Source organism: Cimex lectularius, unplaced genomic scaffold, assembly GCF_000648675.2.
Source record: "Cimex lectularius strain Harlan isolate CLEC.00 unplaced genomic scaffold, Clec_2.1 scaffold269, whole genome shotgun sequence".
NCBI lineage: Eukaryota > Metazoa > Arthropoda > Insecta > Hemiptera > Cimicidae > Cimex > Cimex lectularius.
In genome coordinates, this window is record NW_019392860.1 from 53,557 (window position 1) to 73,600 (window position 20,044).

The 20,044-nt window shown below is 35.6% G+C and overlaps 2 protein-coding genes and 1 long non-coding RNA gene across 5 annotated transcripts in view; 2 read left to right on the plus strand and 1 right to left on the minus strand.

Moving 5' to 3' along the window:
- The window catches only part of LOC106660774 (sushi, von Willebrand factor type A, EGF and pentraxin domain-containing protein 1), a 61,947-nt gene extending 53,400 nt beyond the window's left edge, over positions 1-8,547 (plus strand). The window contains exons 15-39 of the mRNA XM_014383686.2: positions 46-358; positions 421-672; positions 744-982; positions 1,038-1,251; positions 1,324-1,794; positions 1,857-1,991; positions 2,054-2,251; positions 2,313-2,948; positions 3,013-3,213; positions 3,270-3,631; positions 3,703-3,896; positions 3,968-4,215; positions 4,281-4,412; positions 4,481-4,646; positions 4,850-5,092; positions 5,168-5,709; positions 5,779-5,991; positions 6,061-6,361; positions 6,427-6,617; positions 6,698-7,023; positions 7,082-7,393; positions 7,459-7,808; positions 7,873-8,072; positions 8,152-8,262; positions 8,346-8,547. Coding sequence (XP_014239172.1) covers positions 46-358; positions 421-672; positions 744-982; positions 1,038-1,251; positions 1,324-1,794; positions 1,857-1,991; positions 2,054-2,251; positions 2,313-2,948; positions 3,013-3,213; positions 3,270-3,631; positions 3,703-3,896; positions 3,968-4,215; positions 4,281-4,412; positions 4,481-4,646; positions 4,850-5,092; positions 5,168-5,709; positions 5,779-5,991; positions 6,061-6,361; positions 6,427-6,617; positions 6,698-7,023; positions 7,082-7,393; positions 7,459-7,808; positions 7,873-8,072; positions 8,152-8,262; positions 8,346-8,377 — 6,582 coding nt within the window. The 3' untranslated portion in view covers positions 8,378-8,547. The remainder of the gene's footprint in view (positions 1-45; positions 359-420; positions 673-743; positions 983-1,037; positions 1,252-1,323; positions 1,795-1,856; positions 1,992-2,053; positions 2,252-2,312; positions 2,949-3,012; positions 3,214-3,269; positions 3,632-3,702; positions 3,897-3,967; positions 4,216-4,280; positions 4,413-4,480; positions 4,647-4,849; positions 5,093-5,167; positions 5,710-5,778; positions 5,992-6,060; positions 6,362-6,426; positions 6,618-6,697; positions 7,024-7,081; positions 7,394-7,458; positions 7,809-7,872; positions 8,073-8,151; positions 8,263-8,345) is intronic.
- A 763-nt stretch (positions 8,548-9,310) lies between these two features.
- On the plus strand, positions 9,311-11,333 carry LOC112127605. Of its 3 annotated transcripts, none has more exons than XR_002910648.1 (3): positions 9,311-9,604; positions 10,426-10,814; positions 11,198-11,333. It is a non-coding gene; the product is annotated as an uncharacterized LOC112127605 (long non-coding RNA). The 3 variants fall into 3 exon arrangements; XR_002910649.1 differs by having other exon boundaries at positions 9,329-10,550; positions 10,621-10,814; XR_002910647.1 differs by having other exon boundaries at positions 9,343-10,814.
- Positions 11,334-11,415: 82 nt separating this feature from the next.
- Positions 11,416-19,054, minus strand: LOC106674395. The gene is made up of 4 exons (XM_014407063.2): positions 15,766-19,054; positions 14,917-15,537; positions 13,374-14,516; positions 11,416-12,770 (listed from the first exon to the last, which is right to left on the minus strand). Exons 1-4 carry the CDS (start codon positions 18,797-18,799, stop codon positions 11,590-11,592), a joined length of 5,979 nt encoding a protein of 1,992 aa, XP_014262549.1. The 5' UTR covers positions 18,800-19,054; the 3' UTR covers positions 11,416-11,589.
- Positions 19,055-20,044: the final 990 nt, after the last annotated feature.

Consider the following 20,044-nt stretch of genomic DNA (forward strand, 5'->3'; position numbering starts at 1 on the left):
AATAAATTCGATATTATTCTAACTAATTTACTTTTATGTTTTTAGGCTATCTTAGTTAAAGGTGTCGTGACAAACGATATAGTTGGACGGCCTACTGAAATAAGATTCTTTTATAAACAAGCTGAAAATGATAATTATGTCGTTTACTTCCCTAACTTCAATTTGACAATGAGAGAGCCTGGCAATTATGGAGAACTTGCTATGATCACCCTACCAAAATACGTCTCAGCCCGATTTGTCATTCTGGGGATAGTAAGCTACATGGACAATGCTTGTTTGAAATTTGAACTCATGGGTTGTGAAGAACCAAAGACAGAACCATTATTGGGTTTTGACTATGGTTATTCACCTTGTGTTGGTAAGAAAACAAAACCATTTAAATAAATGGAAAAAAAACTACTAACTGAAACAAATTTGCAGATAATGAACCACCAGTTTTCCAAAACTGTCCATCTCACCCAATAATTGTTAAACGAGGACCCAATGGTATCGAACCCGTGAATCTGACTGAACCTGTGGCTCTTGACAACAGCGGATCCATTGCAAGACTTGAAATCAAACCACCTGGTTTCAAAACTCCATTGACTACATTTAAAGACATGGCTGTTAAATATGTAGCATACGATTTTGACGGCAATGTGGCCATTTGTGAAATCAACATCACTGTAACTGGTTAGTTATATTCTACATTCTTTAAAAAAAATTCAGCATTCCAAAATACAAAATACACATTATTGTTTCAGATGACACTCCACCACTTCTTAGCTGCCCTCAGAGCTATGTAATCGAGCTTGTTGACAGGCAGGACAGCTATGTAGTCAACTTCAACGAAACAAGAAGGCGAGTGAATGTGTCTGATGCATCAGGAGATGTCACCGTTACATTTGTACCTGACAAAGCTACAATCCTTATCGGATCTTTTGAAAACGTCACTGTCATTGCTACCGACAAATATAACAATAAAGCCACTTGTCATTTCCAGGTTTGAACTTTTTTCTTTCTTCTGAAAACAAGATTTTAATGTTGTGCAATGTTAGGTTGCTGTACAAGCGACGTCCTGTGTTGATTGGGAACTGAAACCGCCAGCAAATGGAGCTCTCAACTGCCTTCCTGGTGAAAAAGGACTTCAGTGCATTGCTACTTGCAACCGAGGATTTAGGTTTACAGATGGAGAACCAATTAAAACATACAGCTGTCAGAGCAAGAGTCCCTGGACACCTTCCTCTGTCGTTCCTGACTGTGTCTCTGAAGGTAAATTTTTTTCCACGAAAAGAATTGATTTTTAACCTGACGTCATTTCATACAAACATAACACATTTACAGATACACAGCAAGCTGATTATAATGTGATTGCAACAATGACCTACAGAGCGAATGGAGCAGTCGCACAAAACTGTTTGAACCAGTACACAGAATTGATGTCACAATATTACGGACAAATCAATACTATTCTCAGTCAGAGATGTTCTGCTGTTAATGTCAACATGAATGTCTCATTCATAACTGCTTCTCCGACACTCCTAGAAGACAATGTTGTCAAAGTTGATTTTACTCTTGTCATCATTCCTGCCGTGAAACAGCCACAACTGTATGACCTTTGTGGATCGACTCTTAACCTCATCTTTGATCTCTCAGTGCCTTATGCAAGCGCAGTGATCGATCCTCTTCTCAACGTCTCTTCAATCGGAAACCAATGTCCACCACTTAAAGCTTTACAGAGCACTATAAGCCGTGGGTTTACATGTAATATTGGTGAAGTCTTAAACATGGATCCTAACCAAGTCCCTCGATGCTGTAAGCATTTATTATTGCACAATGTAAATTTTATGGAATAAATCTAATTATTATGAATTTAGTGCATTGCCCTGCGGGAACATTTGCTGCGGTTAAACAGAAAACATGTACACCATGTCCAAAAGGAATGTACCAGGATAGAGACAGACAAGGATCTTGCCTAAGATGCCCTCTAGGAACATACACCAAAGAAGAAGGTCAATAGAGATTTTTTAAGTCATGTTTGTCACAATACATTTTAACAATTTTTTTTTAATAGGCTCAAAGAGTGTAAATGATTGTGTTCCTGTTTGTGGTTATGGGACTTACTCACCAACTGGCTTAGTACCTTGTTTGGAGTGCCCAAGAAACAGCTACACTTCAGAACCACCAACTGGAGGATACAAAGATTGTCAGGCTTGCCCAGCGAATACTTACACTTATCAGCCTGCAGCACCTGGAAAAGATTACTGCAGAGGTACGTTGATATTTTTTTGTAATTATCTAGGAAGTTTCTAAAACGATAATTATAATTTCAGCTAAGTGTCCTCCTGGCCAATATTCTGACACTGGACTTTCACCATGTGCTCTTTGTCCTATGAACTTTTATCAGCCAAGAAGTGGAATGACTTCATGCACAGAATGTGCTACTAATTTGATCACGAAAGGACCTGGAGCTTCAGCAAGGGAAGAATGCCACCCGATCCAGTGCTCTGAAAACTCCTGTCTCCATGGTGGACTTTGTGTCCCAATGGGTCACAGTGTTCAGTGCTTCTGCCCAGCTGGCTTTTCAGGAAGACGATGTGAAAATGATATCGATGAATGTGCTTCCTCGCCCTGTTTCAATGGTGGAGTATGCAAAGATCTGCCACAGGGATACAGGTGCCAGTGTAAACCAGGCTATACAGGAATCAATTGTCAGGAAGAAAGATCAGACTGTAGGAACAACACGTGTCCAGAAAGGGCGATGTGTAAGGATGAGCCTGGACTCAGCAATTACACCTGCTTGTGCAGATCTGGTTACACAGGGCCAAATTGTGATGTGACTATAAATCCTTGCACTGCAAATGGAAACCCATGCAAGAATGATGCCTCTTGTACCGCATTACTTCAAGGACGGTATAAATGTGAATGTCTTCCAGGTTGGGAAGGCCAACATTGTGAAATTAATATAAGTAAGTTATAAAAAAATTTTTTTGATCCATAACAACCAATTTAATGAACATTGTTTTTAAATAGATGATTGTGCGGAAAAACCCTGCTTGCTTGGAGCCAATTGCACCGACCTTATAGATGATTTCAAATGTGAATGTCCACCTGGTTTTACTGGAAAGAGGTGTCAAGAAAAAGTAGATCTTTGTGCAGCTTCACCCTGTCAAAACGGTATCTGCGTAGACAAACTATTCAAACACCAATGTGTATGCTTCCCAGGATGGACAGGTAAACTAGACGAATTTAAAGATTAAAATCAAATCACCAACTTATAACTTTTATAGGCGAATCATGCGAGATTAACATCAATGACTGTGCAAACAATCCTTGTGAAAATGGAGGCATGTGTACAGATCTTGTGAATGGCTTCTCTTGCAGCTGCGAGCCTGGCTATACAGGAAAGAAATGCCAGCATCTGGTCGATGATTGTTCCACCAATCCATGCCAAAATGGCGGAACTTGCATGGACATGCTCGACGGCTTCATCTGCAAATGCAGACCTGGCTTTGTTGGCCTCCAATGCGAAGCAGAAATTGACGAATGCCAAATCGACCCATGCAATTCTGAAGGCACTGAAAAATGTGTTGACCTGGACAACAAATTCTTTTGCAAGTGCCATGATGGATATAAAGGAGAACTATGCGAAGTTATTATCTTTTAAAAAAATATTTTAGAGCATATAACCTTAAACAAACATTAATAAAACAATACTTCTAGGAAAATGTGAACGATTGCGAATCATCACCTTGTCTTAACGGAGGAGTGTGCAGAGATGGTATTGCTAACTTTAGGTGTGAATGTCCACCAGGATGGACAGGTCACAGGTGTGAATCTGACATAGGATCTTGCAATGCCAAGCCGTGCCAGAATGATGCAAAATGTATTGACCTCTTCCAAGACTTCTTTTGCGTGTAAGATTAATTTTATGGATTATTGGAAACCATCAATTCAATGAATTTCACTTCATTATCTTTTGTTACAGATGTCCTTCTGGAACTGATGGAAAACAATGTGAAACTGCTCCTGAACGATGTGTCGGTAGTCCTTGTATGCACGGAGGGAAATGTCAAGACTTTGGCTCAGGTCTTAACTGTACCTGTCCTTCTGATTACCGTGGTGTTGGTTGCCAATACGAGCTGGATGCTTGTGAGGCTAATGTTTGTGAAAACGGTGCCACTTGCATTGACGATGGCCCTGGTTACACTTGCATCTGCCCTCCTGGATTCACTGGTTCGTTATCATCTCATTTTTTCTTTTTATATAAACAATTTAATCATAAACCCATTTTTTTATAGGTAAAAATTGTGATGAAGATATCGTCGACTGCAAAGAAAATTCATGTCCACCAACTGCAACATGTATTGATCTCACAGACAGATTCTATTGCCAGTGTCCTTTTAACCTCACAGGAGACGATTGTCGCAAAAGTACACATTTTATTTTATTCTAATTGCTTAATCTATAGCTGCAATTACTATAGTCAATGTTTTTTTAGCAATTCAAGTCGACTATGACCTCTCATTCTCTGAACCTTCTGACAGCAGTGCAGCTCTTTCAGTACCATTCCCTCTAACTGGTAAATCAAGTCTGACAATCGCTATGTGGGTACAATTTGCACACAAGGATGAATCTGGAATCTTCTTTACTTTATACAGTGTCACGTATGTATTTTTATGTTAAAATAAACATACACGTATTTTATTTGTTTAAGCTCAGCTGATAACTTAAGCTAAAAGCTCAGAATGCTTAAGTTTTTAAATTGGGAACCATCAATTATTATCAAGTCCCTTAAAGTTCACCAAATATTTAATTGATAATACAAAACCTAATTGAATATATGTGCACTAATTATTGTACTCATTAGGTCTGGTCATGTTGCGAGTGGAAGAAGGGTCTTGGTTCAGGCCCATTCCAGTGGAGTTCTTGTTTCCTTGTTCCCAGAACTTCAAGACGTTTTCTTGGCATTCCAAGAATATGCAACTATCAATGATGGTCAATGGCATCATATCGCTATTGTGTGGCATGAAGGTGTTTTGACATTGGTCACAGAAGGCCTAATCGCCAGTAAAGTTGATGGATATGGAGCGGGAAAATCACTCCCTGATTTGTAAGTATTTATGCCAATATTTATGTAAATATATCATATATATTTATTTATTAACAACTATTTATTTTGTTTTAGTGGTTGGGTTGTTCTCGGAAAGCCTAGGCCAGATAACGTCAAGGCATATACCGAATCAGGATTCCAAGGGCATTTGAGCAAAGTTCAAGTATGGGGACGGGCTTTAGACGTTACCAATGAAATACAAAAACAAGTGAGAGACTGTAGGACTGAACCAGTCTTGTACCAAGGCCTTGTGCTTACTTGGTCAGGTTATGAAGACATAACTGGAGGTGTTGAAAGGAGAGTGCCGTCCGAATGCAGTCATCACTCGTGCCCCGTCGGTTACACAGGACCAAACTGTGATCAGCTTCAAGTTGATAAAGTCCCGCCTAAAGTTGAGCACTGTCCTGGTGACCTCTGGGTCATTGCTAAAAATGGAACGGCTGTAGTTACATGGGATGAGCCGAGGTTCTCAGATAACGTTGGAATCGCGAGGGTTGAAGAAAGAAGTGGGCACAGACCAGGTCAAACCTTACTTTGGGGAACATACCACATTGCCTATGTCGCCTTTGATCAAGCAGGAAACACGGCTACCTGTTCATTTAGAGTGTATTTACTATGTAAGAAAATTTATATACAAAAAATATGATAAAAATAAAAATGAGTTTTAACTTTCTTTTTTTTTTCAGCGGAATTTTGCCCACAATTGGCTGATCCTGTTGGAGGGACTCAACAATGCAAAGATTGGGGTTCTGGAGGACAGTTCAAAGTTTGTGAGATCGCTTGTAACTCTGGACTCAGTTTCTCGCAGCCCGTACCGAAATTCTACACGTGCGGTGCTGAAGGATTCTGGAGGCCCACTGACAACCCTCAACTTCCTCTTGTCTATCCAGCTTGTTCAGGTAAAAAAAAATGATCATAGACTATTACCCCCTTCCCAGTTTACTTACAATACCAAATGACCATTTTAGCCGCTAAGCCTGCACAGAGAGTTTTCAAAGTCAACATGCAGTTTCCAACATCAGTACTTTGCAACGAGGCAGGACAAGGCGTGCTGCGACAAAAAGTCAAATCTGCCATTAACCTCGTCAATAGAGATTGGAACTTCTGCTCTTATTCTGTGGATGGAACGAGGGAATGTAAAGATCTTGTAATTGAAATTAAATGTGATCACAGAAATACCAGATCAACAACAGATCTGGGCGAACTGAGCAGGCCGACAAGACAGACCAGTGATACCTACAGTGTCCATATCTCATTCCCTGCAGTCAAGTACGTTTCATATTGTTTATTTTTAAAAATGTTTATATTGTATTAACTTTTTTTTTTTTTTGTAGTGATCCAGTTGAAAATCTGAACTCCAACCAAAGGTCAACTGTTCAAAGGCTACTTGAAAAGTTAATCTTAGAAGAGGATCAACTTGATGTACACGATATTTTGCCAAACACAGTACCAGATCCAGCATCTTTGTCACTGACATCTGATTACGCTTGCCCAATGGGACAGGTTGTAATGGCACCAAAATGCGGTAAGCCACTTTACCTTTCTCATAACAGCTTTTTCCTTGAATTTCCTCATTTTTCTATATTTATCTTATCTGGATTTTAGTTGCGTGCTCTGTTGGTACATACTATGATAAAGCAACTTCAAGTTGCAAACCTTGCACTACTGGGACATACCAGAGCGAAGCAGGTCAACTACAGTGTTCGGTCTGCCCAGCCATTGCAGGAAGGCAGGGGGTGACTATCGCTCCTGGTGCTAGATCTGCTGCCGATTGTAAAGAGCGATGCCCAGCTGGTAAATACTATGATGACGAGGCAGGTTTGTGTAGAAGCTGTGGACACGGATTTTACCAGCCGAATGAGGGAAGCTTTAAGTGTCTTCTATGTGGTCTTGGAAAAACTACTAGAACTACAGAAGCTGTTTCACAAGATGTAAGAATTAATACATCATAGCGTAATTTTAATTAATTAAATTATAATTTTTTTTTAGGAATGCCGTGATGAATGTAGCTCTGGTATGCAGCTTGGAGTTGAAGGACAGTGTGAACCTTGCCCAAGGGGTACATACAGGACGCAGGGTTTAGAAGCAGCATGTCAAAGCTGTCCAACAGGAAGAACAACTGCAAGAGCCGGTGCAGCCACCGTTGAAGAATGCTCTTTACCTGTTTGCCAGCCAGGATCTTTCCTGAACACAAGTCTGAACAGTTGTGTCACTTGCAAGAAAGGAACTTACCAACCATCTTCTCAGCAAACTGCCTGCCTACCTTGTCCACCTAACACTAGTACCAAAGGAACTGGAGCTGTAAGTTTAAATAAAATAATTAGTAATTTGGAACTTTTGCTATTTTTTTTTCTTTGTATTTAAAGACAACAAAGAGTGAATGCTGGAACCCATGTGAGATGAACGGAGCTGAAATGCTTTGTGATCCAAATGCGTACTGTCTACTTATCCCAGAGACAAATGACTTCAAGTGTGACTGTAAGCCTGGATACAACGGAACTGGAAAAGTCTGCAGTGATGTCTGTGACGGCTTCTGCCAGAACAAAGGCACATGCGTCAAAGATTCTCGTGGCACGCCATCTTGCAGATGCGTCGGTTCATTCATTGGACCACATTGCGAAGAAAAGTCTGAATTCGCTTACATTGCCGGAGGCATTGCAGCTACTGTGATTTTCCTGATCATTATTGCTCTATTTGTATGGATGATTTGTGCCAGGTACGCTTCTTCCTTTTCTTATTCTTTTCACTTGTCGCACAAGTTTAAGCAACATTTATTACAGAGCTGAGAGGAGAAAAGAACCAAAGAAACTCATTGCACAAACAAATGATCACACAGGATCTCAAGTTAACTTTTATTATGGGGCAGCCCCATATGCTGAATCAATCGCACCATCGCACCATTCTACATATGCTCATTACTATGATGATGAAGAGGATGGATGGGAGATGCCAAATTTTTACAATGAAACCTACATGAAAGGTGATTTGATTTTTCTAACTAGAATTTTATCTTTAAAAAAAAACTAACTAAACTTTTAAAAAAATCCTTTCTTTCTTAGGAATGCACAATGGAAAGATGAACAGTTTAGCCAGATCCAATGCTAGTATTTACGGTAATAAAGAAGATCTTTACGATAGGTTAAAGAGACACGCTTACCCAGGCAAAAAAGGTAATTAAAATAAAATGTAAAATAATTTGTCTATAATTATTTTACTTTGTTGCCAAAACTATTTCATTTAATTTATATTTTAGATAAAAGTGATAGTGAAAGTGAAGGGCAGTAATGAAATTCAAAATTAGTTATGACAAAATATTTAAACGCGATCCCGACTAGAAGTAAGGGAAGTTGTGATTGCTGGCTTACCATCTGAATGATGATGCTTTAATTTTTTTTATTATTATTTTCAACTTGAGTACCATAATTGTTTTATAGTCTGTACATTTGCTAAATAATCGTTAAAAAAAAAAGCTAATAATAATTTTATAAACAAAAAACAAACCAGAATATTTATAACAACTTGTTATATTGTACATAAAACGATAAAGGATTTCGCTGTATAATAGTGCCAGATTTTGTATTTTTTGTTTTTGTTTTTTTGTTTTATACCACAGTGTATATGCTCAACATGAAGTCATAGTCATTTTGGTGAGAGGGAAGAACGATGAATTTTCTTTTAGTTAAGAACAAGATTATTTTCTAGAATGGCAGAATGAGACGAAAAGATTTTTTTTTTTCTTCTTTTCCGCTATTCTTTATTTATTTTTTAGAGTAGGGAGCATTTCTTGGGCATTCGCTTATTACTGTAACACTATTTGAACCAAATATTTTATAGTGATTTGCGAATGGCAAGAAAATAATAATAGCATATTGCTCCATCAAGACTCTCTAGTTTATACTTTGTTGCTGTTTAATTCAGCAGGCGAGCAATATGTATATTATAATTATTCAATAGTTTAAACGTTCATTACTTCTGTGAGATTAATATTGTAATAAATTGTAAACAAGTGTACATGGAAAGTTCTTTTTTTTATAAATAAAATAAATTTTCTATCGCTAAAAATCATAAGACTTTTTATATTGACAACGAAAAATGAAGTTATATATAGTTATAAGGTTTTTCAATCTATTGTAAATTTTATAAAATAATAAATAACATTATTTGTTTAAAATTGCTTTTTCTTATAATCCTTTCTAATCCTTGATTTACAGCTATTTAAATGAAAGTTTAAACTTGAACTTTACATTACACTGATGGAAATGCATGGGTCATGGTAACATGATAAAATAACCTACAGGCCAACCACTAAAAATGGAAAAGTGTTCTAACACATGATAAATTGTCATCTTCATTTATTGCAAAACAAGGTTGAAAATACTAACAAGAAGCCAAGTTCAACTTCATTTTAAGAGGCGTGTTCTGACATTTCACTATCTTTTATAATTAAAAAATCAAGAATAAGCAGATCAAGATGAAACTATGAACAATGAATTTCTCCATGGGGTTTGCATGGTAAGGAGTTTTGGCATTTCACTTATTGGTCTGTGTGTCACTTTAAAAGAAAAACCAAGTATAAAACTAAGTCATTTCTCCATGGGGTCGGTAGCCATGACAGGTTTTGGCATTTCACCATCATCAGCGATGGGTACTCTTGTACAGACCGAACAGTAAGGGCTGGCAAATCAAAATGATCAGAAAGAATCAAATTGTTTTTAAAATGTATTTGCAAATTTATTTGTTACTCAAGACTTAGTTCATCAAATGAACAGGCCAGGATAACACCTGTACCATCTGACAAACAAAACAGATAAGATAGGGAGGCCAAAATGATCAATAATGACCAAACTAAGAGTAAATTTAAATTTACTTTATTTACTACAATTAAAAAGTGAACAAGAAATATGAGACAAAAAGCTAAGTTTGAGGCTTAGTAGATCAAATGAACAGATTATATTAGGACATGCCTAGATTGTTTGACAAACCAAAACAGAGAGAATAGGCAAGACAAACTGATCACAAACGATCAAACTAAAATAAATTAATAACTTCATTTTTTGCAATTTAACATTGAAGAAGAAAATAATACACAAAAAGCCTGGTCCCACACTTAATTCATATAAAGAATAAGATAGGACAATATATGCGCCACCTGAAAAAATGTTCAAAGGGTACACACACCGATGAAAATGGTGAAATGTCAGAATACGAATAACTTAAGGTTCAACTAAGTTTCAAACAAAAAATAAATATTTTAATTAATCATGTGTTCAGAAAGTTGAAATTTAAAGAATTTTTTCATATTTTGATTACATTTTTGGTTTTTTCTGTTATAGTGAGACATAGACCATCAAATGAAAATGGTGAAAGCCAACCAGTGAAGATGGTGAAATGTCTGAACACGCCTTGATGACAATTTCAATTAAATTATAACATTAATTTGAAATGAGATGCAAAAGTGGTAGATGGAGTTGTTCATTTGTCATATGTCACATTTCAATTTATTTCATAGTGACAATGTTGTGATTTAGATTTCATGATTAGGCTAGATTAAAAAATAAAAGAGGATCTCGACAATGAGGGTAGAGACAATCGAGTCTAGAAGTGAACAAGTCGATTCCGTGTAGATGAGAGACACAAAGAAGTGTGCAATCCTGAAAAGAATTTAAAAAGTGTTGAATTCCCTAAAATAAAGTGCTTCGATCCACAGCAGATTGACTAAATAGTGAGTACCCATCCACCCTTGTTTCAAATGGTCTAGCAAACGGTTTGCATGAAATTTCTGTTTATTTAAATTTAAAAAAAAAATTGTTTTAAAACTGAAAAAGGAAAATTTAATTGATTCTAATTGTTCTTTTCCTATGTAATTAATGAATTGTTTTCAAACTTTAATTAAATTTTATTGTAAAAATGCACTTGATCGGTTGTATTCTGGTTTGATCATGACCTCTGGGGCTCTGTTCCTAATAAAAAGGATTCAGAGTTGGGCCTGTCTTGAACCATGAACAAACCATAACCCGTGTATGTGGCTAAGAGTTTGATTTTAGCTTTTGATTTGATAGACAAAGAAAAGATTTATTCCATTAAACAATATTTGATGGTTTTCAGCTATTAGATGTTAACCCTGAAGAAACTGAGGAGGATTGGGCTGTTCTAGATCTAGGCGCACGAAGGAAAGGAAGGTGTGCTGTTATCAAAACATCCACAAGATAGGTGTTTTTTATAATAAATTACATAATTGTTACGATTTGTTATTTGTATATACTTTTTTCCACTGTTATTTCACTACCTTTTTTTTAGCCCTATTTCCTCCCAGTTATTGGGCTAGTCAATGCAGAAAAACTAAAATGTGGTGATCTTGTCAGTAAATGTAAAGAATTGTTATGTAAAGTTCAACTTTAAACTTTCATGTACATAAAGATAAAGCAGTAAAGTAAAAGAATATTAAATGTTTCAAGTAAGTTTATTATAGACAATTAATTTAGAGAATGATGATGTCTTCAATTTTCCTCACTTGTAACAACATTCCTTTCCGTATTGTTTTGTGCTGAACCATTTTTTCTCAGCAAGCTTTCCACATTTCGCTGTTTGCTAATTGGCCTTCTAACATGTCGTGACATAATAACTGTTTTATTTTGAATTTTATTGTAATAGTTTGGTCCGATATTATTCAGTGGACTTAATGTCTTTACTTTCACAGTATTTTGAAGCGTTGACAAAGAAACACCATTTCCTCGTGTTAATTTTTGTTTACCATCATCCTGCTGTGTACCAATGTTATTATGTTCTCTTTTATCTACATTTGTGGCTCTAGGATTCAAATCTACAAATGTAGTATCAGACGCCTCGAACGATGTTATATCCTCAATTAATAAATCGCCCACGTATTGAGCCCCTTCTTGAGCTGAGGAACATCCTATTCGGGCGCCTACATTTGTTGATGTATTTGTTAATGGATGTGTTGTAAAGATATGTGAATGGTCATAGTGTTTCTTCTCACTAATGTCGCTACGGCAAGGCTTAACATGAATCAATTTAGTGTCAAAATCAGTGGAAGTAAAATCGTCAATTGTTATGTCATCAAGATGTTTCGATTCATTGTCTGTTAAAACTTTTATACATTCATCCTGTTTTACCAACTTTCTCTTTCGTCTAGATTTTGTTTTGATGTTTGTTCCATTATCAAGCCAAGCTTGTATCACATGTGTTTGGCTTGATTGCAATGCAGTTGTCGACGGGTCACATAGTTCATTTCCTGTCAACTTAGTCGATGAGCAAGATTTATGATTTGATGAAGATTCCGTCGTACAAGATTCTGAGGAATCACTGGCCGAATGTAAACGTGGAATGTTCAGAAGAGATGATTCTGTATCACTGTGTTCATCAGAGTCTGTCATTGGCGATTCATAATCCCCAGTATCTTCTAAACATTTGTATTCTTCTGATTTTGGGAATTTTCTCACCCAATCATTGTCCTCTTTCTTGTCCTGTGTATCTTCCGACTTTGATAAGGTCACTTTGAAGGGTGATTTTGGGAAGTAGTCCCACACGTTTATGGAATATTCTGTTGAAGGTTGCAAAGAACTAGATGATTTTCGAGTTTGTTTCTTTAAAGGCCCTTTTACGTTCTTATGCTCAGTATTTGAATTCTGGCTCGATGGCACTGAACATGGCCTATGATCTGAAAAACAAAACATAGCATTATGCAAAAAAAAAGTTATAAAAACATAATTTAGAGCAGAAAGTGATGTGTATGTATCTGAATATCCTGCTTAAAATATTAAACTAATTTCCTCTTTAACTTATAAACAACATTTTAAGGTGGATGGGGATTTTGGCCACATCTCTTACAAATCATAAAAAGTGAAAGTTGAATTAGAATATTTTGCAATATAGCCAAGAAAAAAGTTGGCTGTCTAGGTGTGAACCTCATATCACAGGTTATCTAAGTGAAAGCAATAAAATAAATGGTGATTTTTTCTAAAAACACCAGAGATGGCTTTATGAATAAAAGGCAAGTTTGATGTCAATTTATGTACAAAATTATCTTAACACTGAATATGGGTGGTGCAGATTAAATTTAATCCCAATACAAATAACCACACTAATACTTTTTTCTTTTTCAAAAACTTTAGTATTTTAGCAAATAAGAAAAAAAAGTACTTCTTTATATTTTCACCCTTAACAAAATAACCAACTTTAGGATGTAATTATATCAATATAACTGTAATCTTTTTTTTTTCTTTCAAATAAGAATTTTCAGTTTTGAAAAATTTTAGCTTACCATCTCTCTTATGTTTTTGTCCATTCTTAATATGTGTGTTATCTCTTTTAACTCTATTCTGCCGAGACTGAGGTTTTTCAACTTGCATAGCATTTTGGTCACAGATCATTAATTGTGCAGTGGCTTTCTTCATTCCTGAATCACACCAATCATCTAAAGAAGATTCTGTCGTAGAAATTTCTGAGGAGTCGCTACTTTCATTAGTACTATTCTTTGGTGTCTCATAATCCCCAGTATCTTCAAGACATTTGTATTCTTCAGATTTGGGTAATTTTCTCACCCAATCATTATCACCTTTTTTATCCTGTGTATCTTCTGAGTTTAATAAATTGTCCTTGTAATCTCCATTAAATGTCACTTTGAAGGGTGATCTCATGGAATAGTCCCACACATTTATCTTACACGTTTCCTCTGAATGTGGTGGCAAAGAGCTGGACGATTTTCTATTTCGCTTCGTTAAAGGTGCATTTCCATTCTTATGACACTCTAAACCAGACTTTGTTGTCAGGTGCTCTGTATTTAAATTCTGCCTGGTTATGTTTGATGGGGCTGATCTGCATTTTAATGGTTTTAAACGTGGCCTATGATCTATGTGTGGTGGTGGTGTAGTGACTATGTTACCATTTAATTTATTCCTAACTGTCTTGGTGGGTGAGCCACTTTTATTGTCTAATGAAGATTTTGACATACGTGTTCCTGAAGAGGTGCTACTAGCCGATCTTTTATATGCAATATTCAAAATTGATTCTGCGTCACTACTTTCATTGGTACTATTCTTTGATGACACATAATCCCCAGTATCTTCAAGACATTTGTATTCTTCCGATTTTGGAAATTTTGTTACCCAATCATTGTCAGCTTTCTTGTCCTGAGTGTCTTCTGAGTCTAATAAATTCTCCGAGTAATCTCCATTAAATGTCACTTTGAAGGGTGATCTTGTGCTATAATCCCACACGTTTATATTACATTTTGTTTCTTCTGGAGGTGGTAGAGAGCTAGATGATCTTCTAGTTCGTTTATGTTGTAAAGGTTCTTTTAAATTCTTGGGACAATCTACAGCAGACTTCGTTGTTAAATGCTCAGGGTTCGATATCTGTTTGGTCTCGTTTGATGCGGCTGGCCTGCATTTTAATGGTTTATAATCTGAAACAAAATATAAAATTATTCAAAAAAACGTAAGGTGTGAATTGACAACAAGTAATGTGAATTTACGTGAACATGCTATAAAAAATATCCTCAAACTTAGAATCTCAATTGTTAAACAAGTATACAAGAAGATGACATTGTTGCTGGAGATAAAAAATCAAATTTTTGTTTTGGCAAACTAAATTTATTCCTTAAATTATGATGCATGTAATGGACACAGTTTTGAATTTAAAAATAGACTATCTACTTCATGATAGGTTTAATTTAAAGAAAGAAATTAATTACAATATGGAATATGTAGCAACTTAAGTTATTAGCAGGCAAAAATGTCAAAAGTAAAAATAGCTTTATATTTTTTTAAATAGTAATGTGGTTTGAAAAGAAAAAAATTCCTTACATTTTATGCGTGTGTCCTTCATTACTGTAAAAGCTTGTACGCCATTAGACTTCAGCTCTTGTGTCACCCCATATTCGTCACATTTATTTTTCTCTTTTAGAGTACGGTTCTGCTGAGTTGCTGCTTTATCTTTTTGGATGATAGAGGCCTCTTCAGAAGGCATATGACTATTGTCCAAATTATCTGTTTTATTCCGTTCATCCGTAGGTTGCAATGTAAGAACTTGTACCACGTCATATTCATCAGTTTGTTTTGGGGTATAATTCTCCTGAGTTACTTCTGATTCTTGGTAGCTATCAGAAACCTGGTGTTCAGATTGAATAACACAGTTCTCCAGTTTATCTGGTTTATTCGATTCTTCAATAGATTGGAATGGAACTGAATAGCTATTTATATCATTGCAATTTTTCTCATTAGATATTTTCATTTCTGAACTTTGGTTTCCTTCTGGATTGTTCCTGTCAGTATTGCTAACTGGGGTACTCATGGAATCTAACCTTAAACATTCAATGGAAATTTCCTGCTTTTGCACATGTTCTCTTTTTCTCTTCCTATTTCTTAATTGTCTGGGTAATAATGGCTTATATTTTAAACCTAATATTACTGAACATGGCCGAGAATCTGAAATGGATTATTTGTTTAAGTTTCAATTGTATATGAATGATAAATTTACATTACAATTTATTCGTTTACTAATGTAATGCTTAATAATAAATTAATGCAAATGATTAATAAGAAAAAATCATAATATTGTTGAAATCTGGAATATTATCGTTACACTATTTTGAAATATACAGTATTTTAAGTTATTTAAAACAATTTAAAAATAATAAAAAATACATTTCTTACATTTATTTTGTCTGTTCTTAGTTTCAGCATCAGGTTTTCCAATTGCCATTTCATTAGACTGGAAATTGTGTCCTTCATCTGCCAGTTTCAGAAATTGTGGAACATCTTTTTCACTAATTTGTTCTAAGACCATATCATCATCACAATTTTTCAAGTTAGGTGGCTGAGGTTGTGCTTGGCCTTTTTTCATGGAATCTATCAACGAAAAGAAAGCGCATTGTATATTGCTGACCTCTTCGGTTTTTTCTACTTCCAAATCCAAGTCTTCCTCCGACGTGCTTCCATACGTATCGAAGTATTTCAAAAGGGATGGGTCATTTGCCTTCACGATCGTTCCTTTATTTATGTCAGTGCTGGTTATACATTCTATCACTGGATCTTGATCAGGACTTGGGACATAACCCATCGAGTCTATCAGCGACGAGAATGCAGTTTGTATATTATTGACTGCTTCTCTCGCGTCCAGATTGTCTGTTATACTCTGTAAGTCCTCCATAGAATTAAGACCAGTAAGGGAGGAGTTAAGTTCAGATGAGTCACTTGTATTCATGTTTCTCTCTGTATGTAGATCACTTTTAAAAACACACTCTCTGTCAGGATCGTGATCAGCACTTGGAATGTGATTAAATTGTAAAGTTCTATTTTCTTCTTCTGTAACAGCAAGCATCTGGCTGTTATTCATAAGTAAGGTGATTAATGGAGAGGGTTCATTTGCAGTGAAGCTCTGTTCTACACTCGCATAACTTTTAGTTACACACTCACTGGTTGACTTTTCATCAATATTCAGTTCACAACTATACAATAAGGCATTTTCTTCAGGTTCAGTTTCTGCAAGTTGTGATGGGCCTTTTTTCATTGATTCTATCAGAGAAAAGAAAGTGCATTGAATATTATTAACCTCTTCTGTTTTTTCAACTTCCAATTCCAAGTCCTCTGACGTGCTCCCGTACGTATCAAAGTATTTTAATAGAGACGGGTCATTTGCCTTCAGGAGCGTTCCTTCCTTATTATTTGTGACATTCTTGGGTACACACTCAATGACAGGATCTTCATCGGTATTTGCAGTACAATTCATTAAGTCCATCAAAGAAGAGAAAGCAGTATGCATATTACTGACTGCTTCTTTTATTTCCAAATCTAAGTCCTCTGTAGACTTCAGACACTTTTCTCCATTTGTGGCATTGTTGATTACACACTCTATAGCAGGATATTGATCAGCATATGGAGTGGAATTATACAGTAAATTATTTTGTTCTTCTTCTGTACCTGCAAATAGTGTATAGCCTTTGTTCGTAGAGCTTAACCAAGATAGGAATGCATTTTCTACATTATTGGCTTCTTCCTTTTTTTCCAAGTTTTCTGAAGGGCTGTGTTTAATCTCTAAGCTCCCTGGAGGGGTCACATATGAGAGGTTTAATTGAGACAATTGACGTGTTTCTAAGGTTGGATCTAGATTGGTAGTTGAAATGTAATTAGACGGTAAAGTATATTTTTCTGGTTCCGTAACTACCTCTTGTGTCTGTCCTTTTTCCATGTAACATATTCTAGAAGAGAAAGCACTTTGTACATTATTGATTTCTTCTGCTATTTCTATGTCTTCCTGTGGACTATGTTTAAGTTTGCATTCTAAAGTTTCTGAAGTGCTGGCATTCATATTGAAGGACTGTAATCCAGATGAGTCATATGCTTTCAGGAACTTTTCTCTGTTTATGTCATTGCTGGTTATACAATCTGTGGATAGATCTAGATTGGTATTTGGAACAGAATTCGTTGAGTCTATGAAAGAGAAGATTTCAGTATGAATGCTATTGACTTCTTCTCTTGTTTCCAAGTTTTCTGATGGACTTAGTAAGTCCTCCTTAGAACTCATATATGTATGAACCGAGTTTAATTCAGTTGAGTCAATATTGTTCAAGCTTTCTGTATTTATGTCACTTTGAATTACACGCTCCATAGAATGTTCTTCATCAGTACATGGAATACTAGAATACTGTAAAGTATTTGTTTCTTCTCCTGTAATTTCAAATTTCTGACCTTTTTTCGTAGGGCTTAATATAGAAAAGCATGCACTTGGTTCATTATTATCTTCTGTTCTCGCCAATTTTTCATACAAACTGGGTTTTGGTGTAATTTCTAAGCTCTCCTTGTTTGAACATGTATGTAAGGAGTTTAATTCAGATGGTTTATTTCCATTCAAGCTCATCTCTGCCTGTGTATAATTTTTGATTGTGTATTCTATAGGTGGATTTTGATCGGTATTTGGAATGTGTGTGGACTTTATCAGCACCAAATTTGATTGCAAGTTATGTTGTTCCTCTGTCAATTTCTGTAATTGTGACCCTTCTTTGACTTCTTTTAACAATTCATGGACATTACACCAGGACAATGTTTCTTGTGGAACTGCATCATCACTGCCATCCACCTTTTGAATTGTGTAATTGTGCTTTGCTTCCTTTTCTTCATGACAATAAGGAATTTTCTCTGCTTGTGTAAAACTGGTGTTCCAATTATCTATTTTACTTAATTCAATGCTACACTGCAATGGAAAAGAACAGTCAGACATATCACAATCATCGTTCTCATCAGACAATGTTGCAAAGTCTTTTTGGTAAATTTTCATGTCGGCTCTTTCATTTTTTATGGGAAAGTTCTCTGAAATTCTCAAATTGGTATCCTCGTTTTTTATCTCAAATGGCTCAATTTTAATTTGCTCTTCTAAACCAAAAATGAATTTATCATCCAGACAGATTTGTGTACATTGTGTAATTGAACTTTCCTCTGCTTGAACATAGTTTTGATTCCCATCATCTTCACTTTGTTTCAATTCTTTTATTTCAGAGATCTCAACTTCCTCAGTTTGTGTGATTTGCTCTTTTGAAATCATAGAGGATTGGTCTGTTTGTACGATTTGTTCATTTAGAGACACAGTGATTTTGTCAGTCTGTATACTAAGTTCACATGTGCTCTGAATGATTCTGTCCGTTTGTACATATCGTTTACAGACTCTCATTGCTACTTTTTCCGTCTGTATCATTTTTTCGCTAACACTGTAATTAGGGATAATTAGTGTGTGCTCAGTTTGGATGAGCTTTTCACTAACCCGTACAGAATTGGGTTCAGTCTGGATCGTTTTTTCTTTGTACTTAAAAACTGTCGATTTAGTCTGTGTCGCGTGTTCATTGACAGATACAGCTTTGATTACATCTGTCTGTGTAATTTCACTTTTTAAAAAAATTACAGTCTGATCTGTTTGAACTGAGTGCTCACTAGCAAACAAAGCTATTTTATCTGTTTGGGTTCTTTCTTGTTTGGAACTAATAGCAGTTTGGACCATTTTTTCACAGTTAACAACAGCTATTTCATCTGTCTGTGTTGTTTGTTGTTTTGTAATAACAGTAGTTTGAATCATTTGTTCACTCCTAAACAAAGTTATTTTATCTGTCTGTGTGGTCTGTGTATACTGTTTTATACTAATTGCTATTACGCTATGTTCAGTTTGAACCATACGTTCACTGCTACACACTACTGTTTTTTCTGTCTGAGTTTGTTGTTCTTTAATAATAATAGTAGCTTGTTCAGTCTGTATGTTTTGTTCCAATGTTATATTAGATTGCTGGCATTTACACTTTCGGTTGCTGTAGGAATAATCATCTACCTTTGCAACACTCCTTTCAATGCAAACTCTCTTCTTTTGTATTTCTGCCAAATTCTTAAAATTCCTATACTTTTTATACATATTTCTTATAGCAGTTTTCGGCAATAATCGTGTTCGCCCTCCTTTTATATCTACATGAACGACCGTATTGCATTGTAATTTAAGAATTTTGTTTGTTGCTGTTTGTGAATTATTTGTTGGTACACACTGTTCTTTAATAATTTTACCTAATTTTTCATTATTCGAAATTTCAATAGGGTCAATTGGCATTTTCACATTTTCACACAACGAATTTTCTGTTGTTTTGTGTGGTTTTGTAGCTTGAATTTTAATATTGTAAACCAAATTAGTAGGATGATTTTTCAGAATAACTCTAACTTTTGATTTATCATCATTTAAGTTGCAATCCATGTTTTGAGAATGTTTTTGCTTATTTATTTCCTCAAAGGCAGGATCACTTATACCATTATTTGTGCCTTGAAAGATTGCAGCAGAGGACGTGTGCAGCCTCTTAATGTTTTCTTGATGTTCTTCATTCATTTCAAGCCAATGAATGCATTTGTGTTTGTAATTTTCCTCTTTCATATACAAATACGATTTCTCTTCTTGTTTAANTAAAAAATT

What these genes read in the sequence shown, in the direction of transcription:
- LOC106674395 (XM_014407063.2), bottom strand. Translation starts at nt 18,799, where the DNA reads ATGATACAGACGGAAAAAGTAGCAATGAGAGTCTGTAAACGATATGTA. An exon ending in GAAGGACACACGCATAAAAT is followed by an intron (nt 14,517 to 14,916) that starts GTAAGGAATTTT and finishes ATTTTGTTTCAG; the next exon opens with ATTATAAACCATTAAAATGC. An exon ending in ACAAAAACATAAGAGAGATG is followed by an intron (nt 12,771 to 13,373) that starts GTAAGCTAAAAT and finishes TTTGTTTTTCAG; the next exon opens with ATCATAGGCCATGTTCAGTG.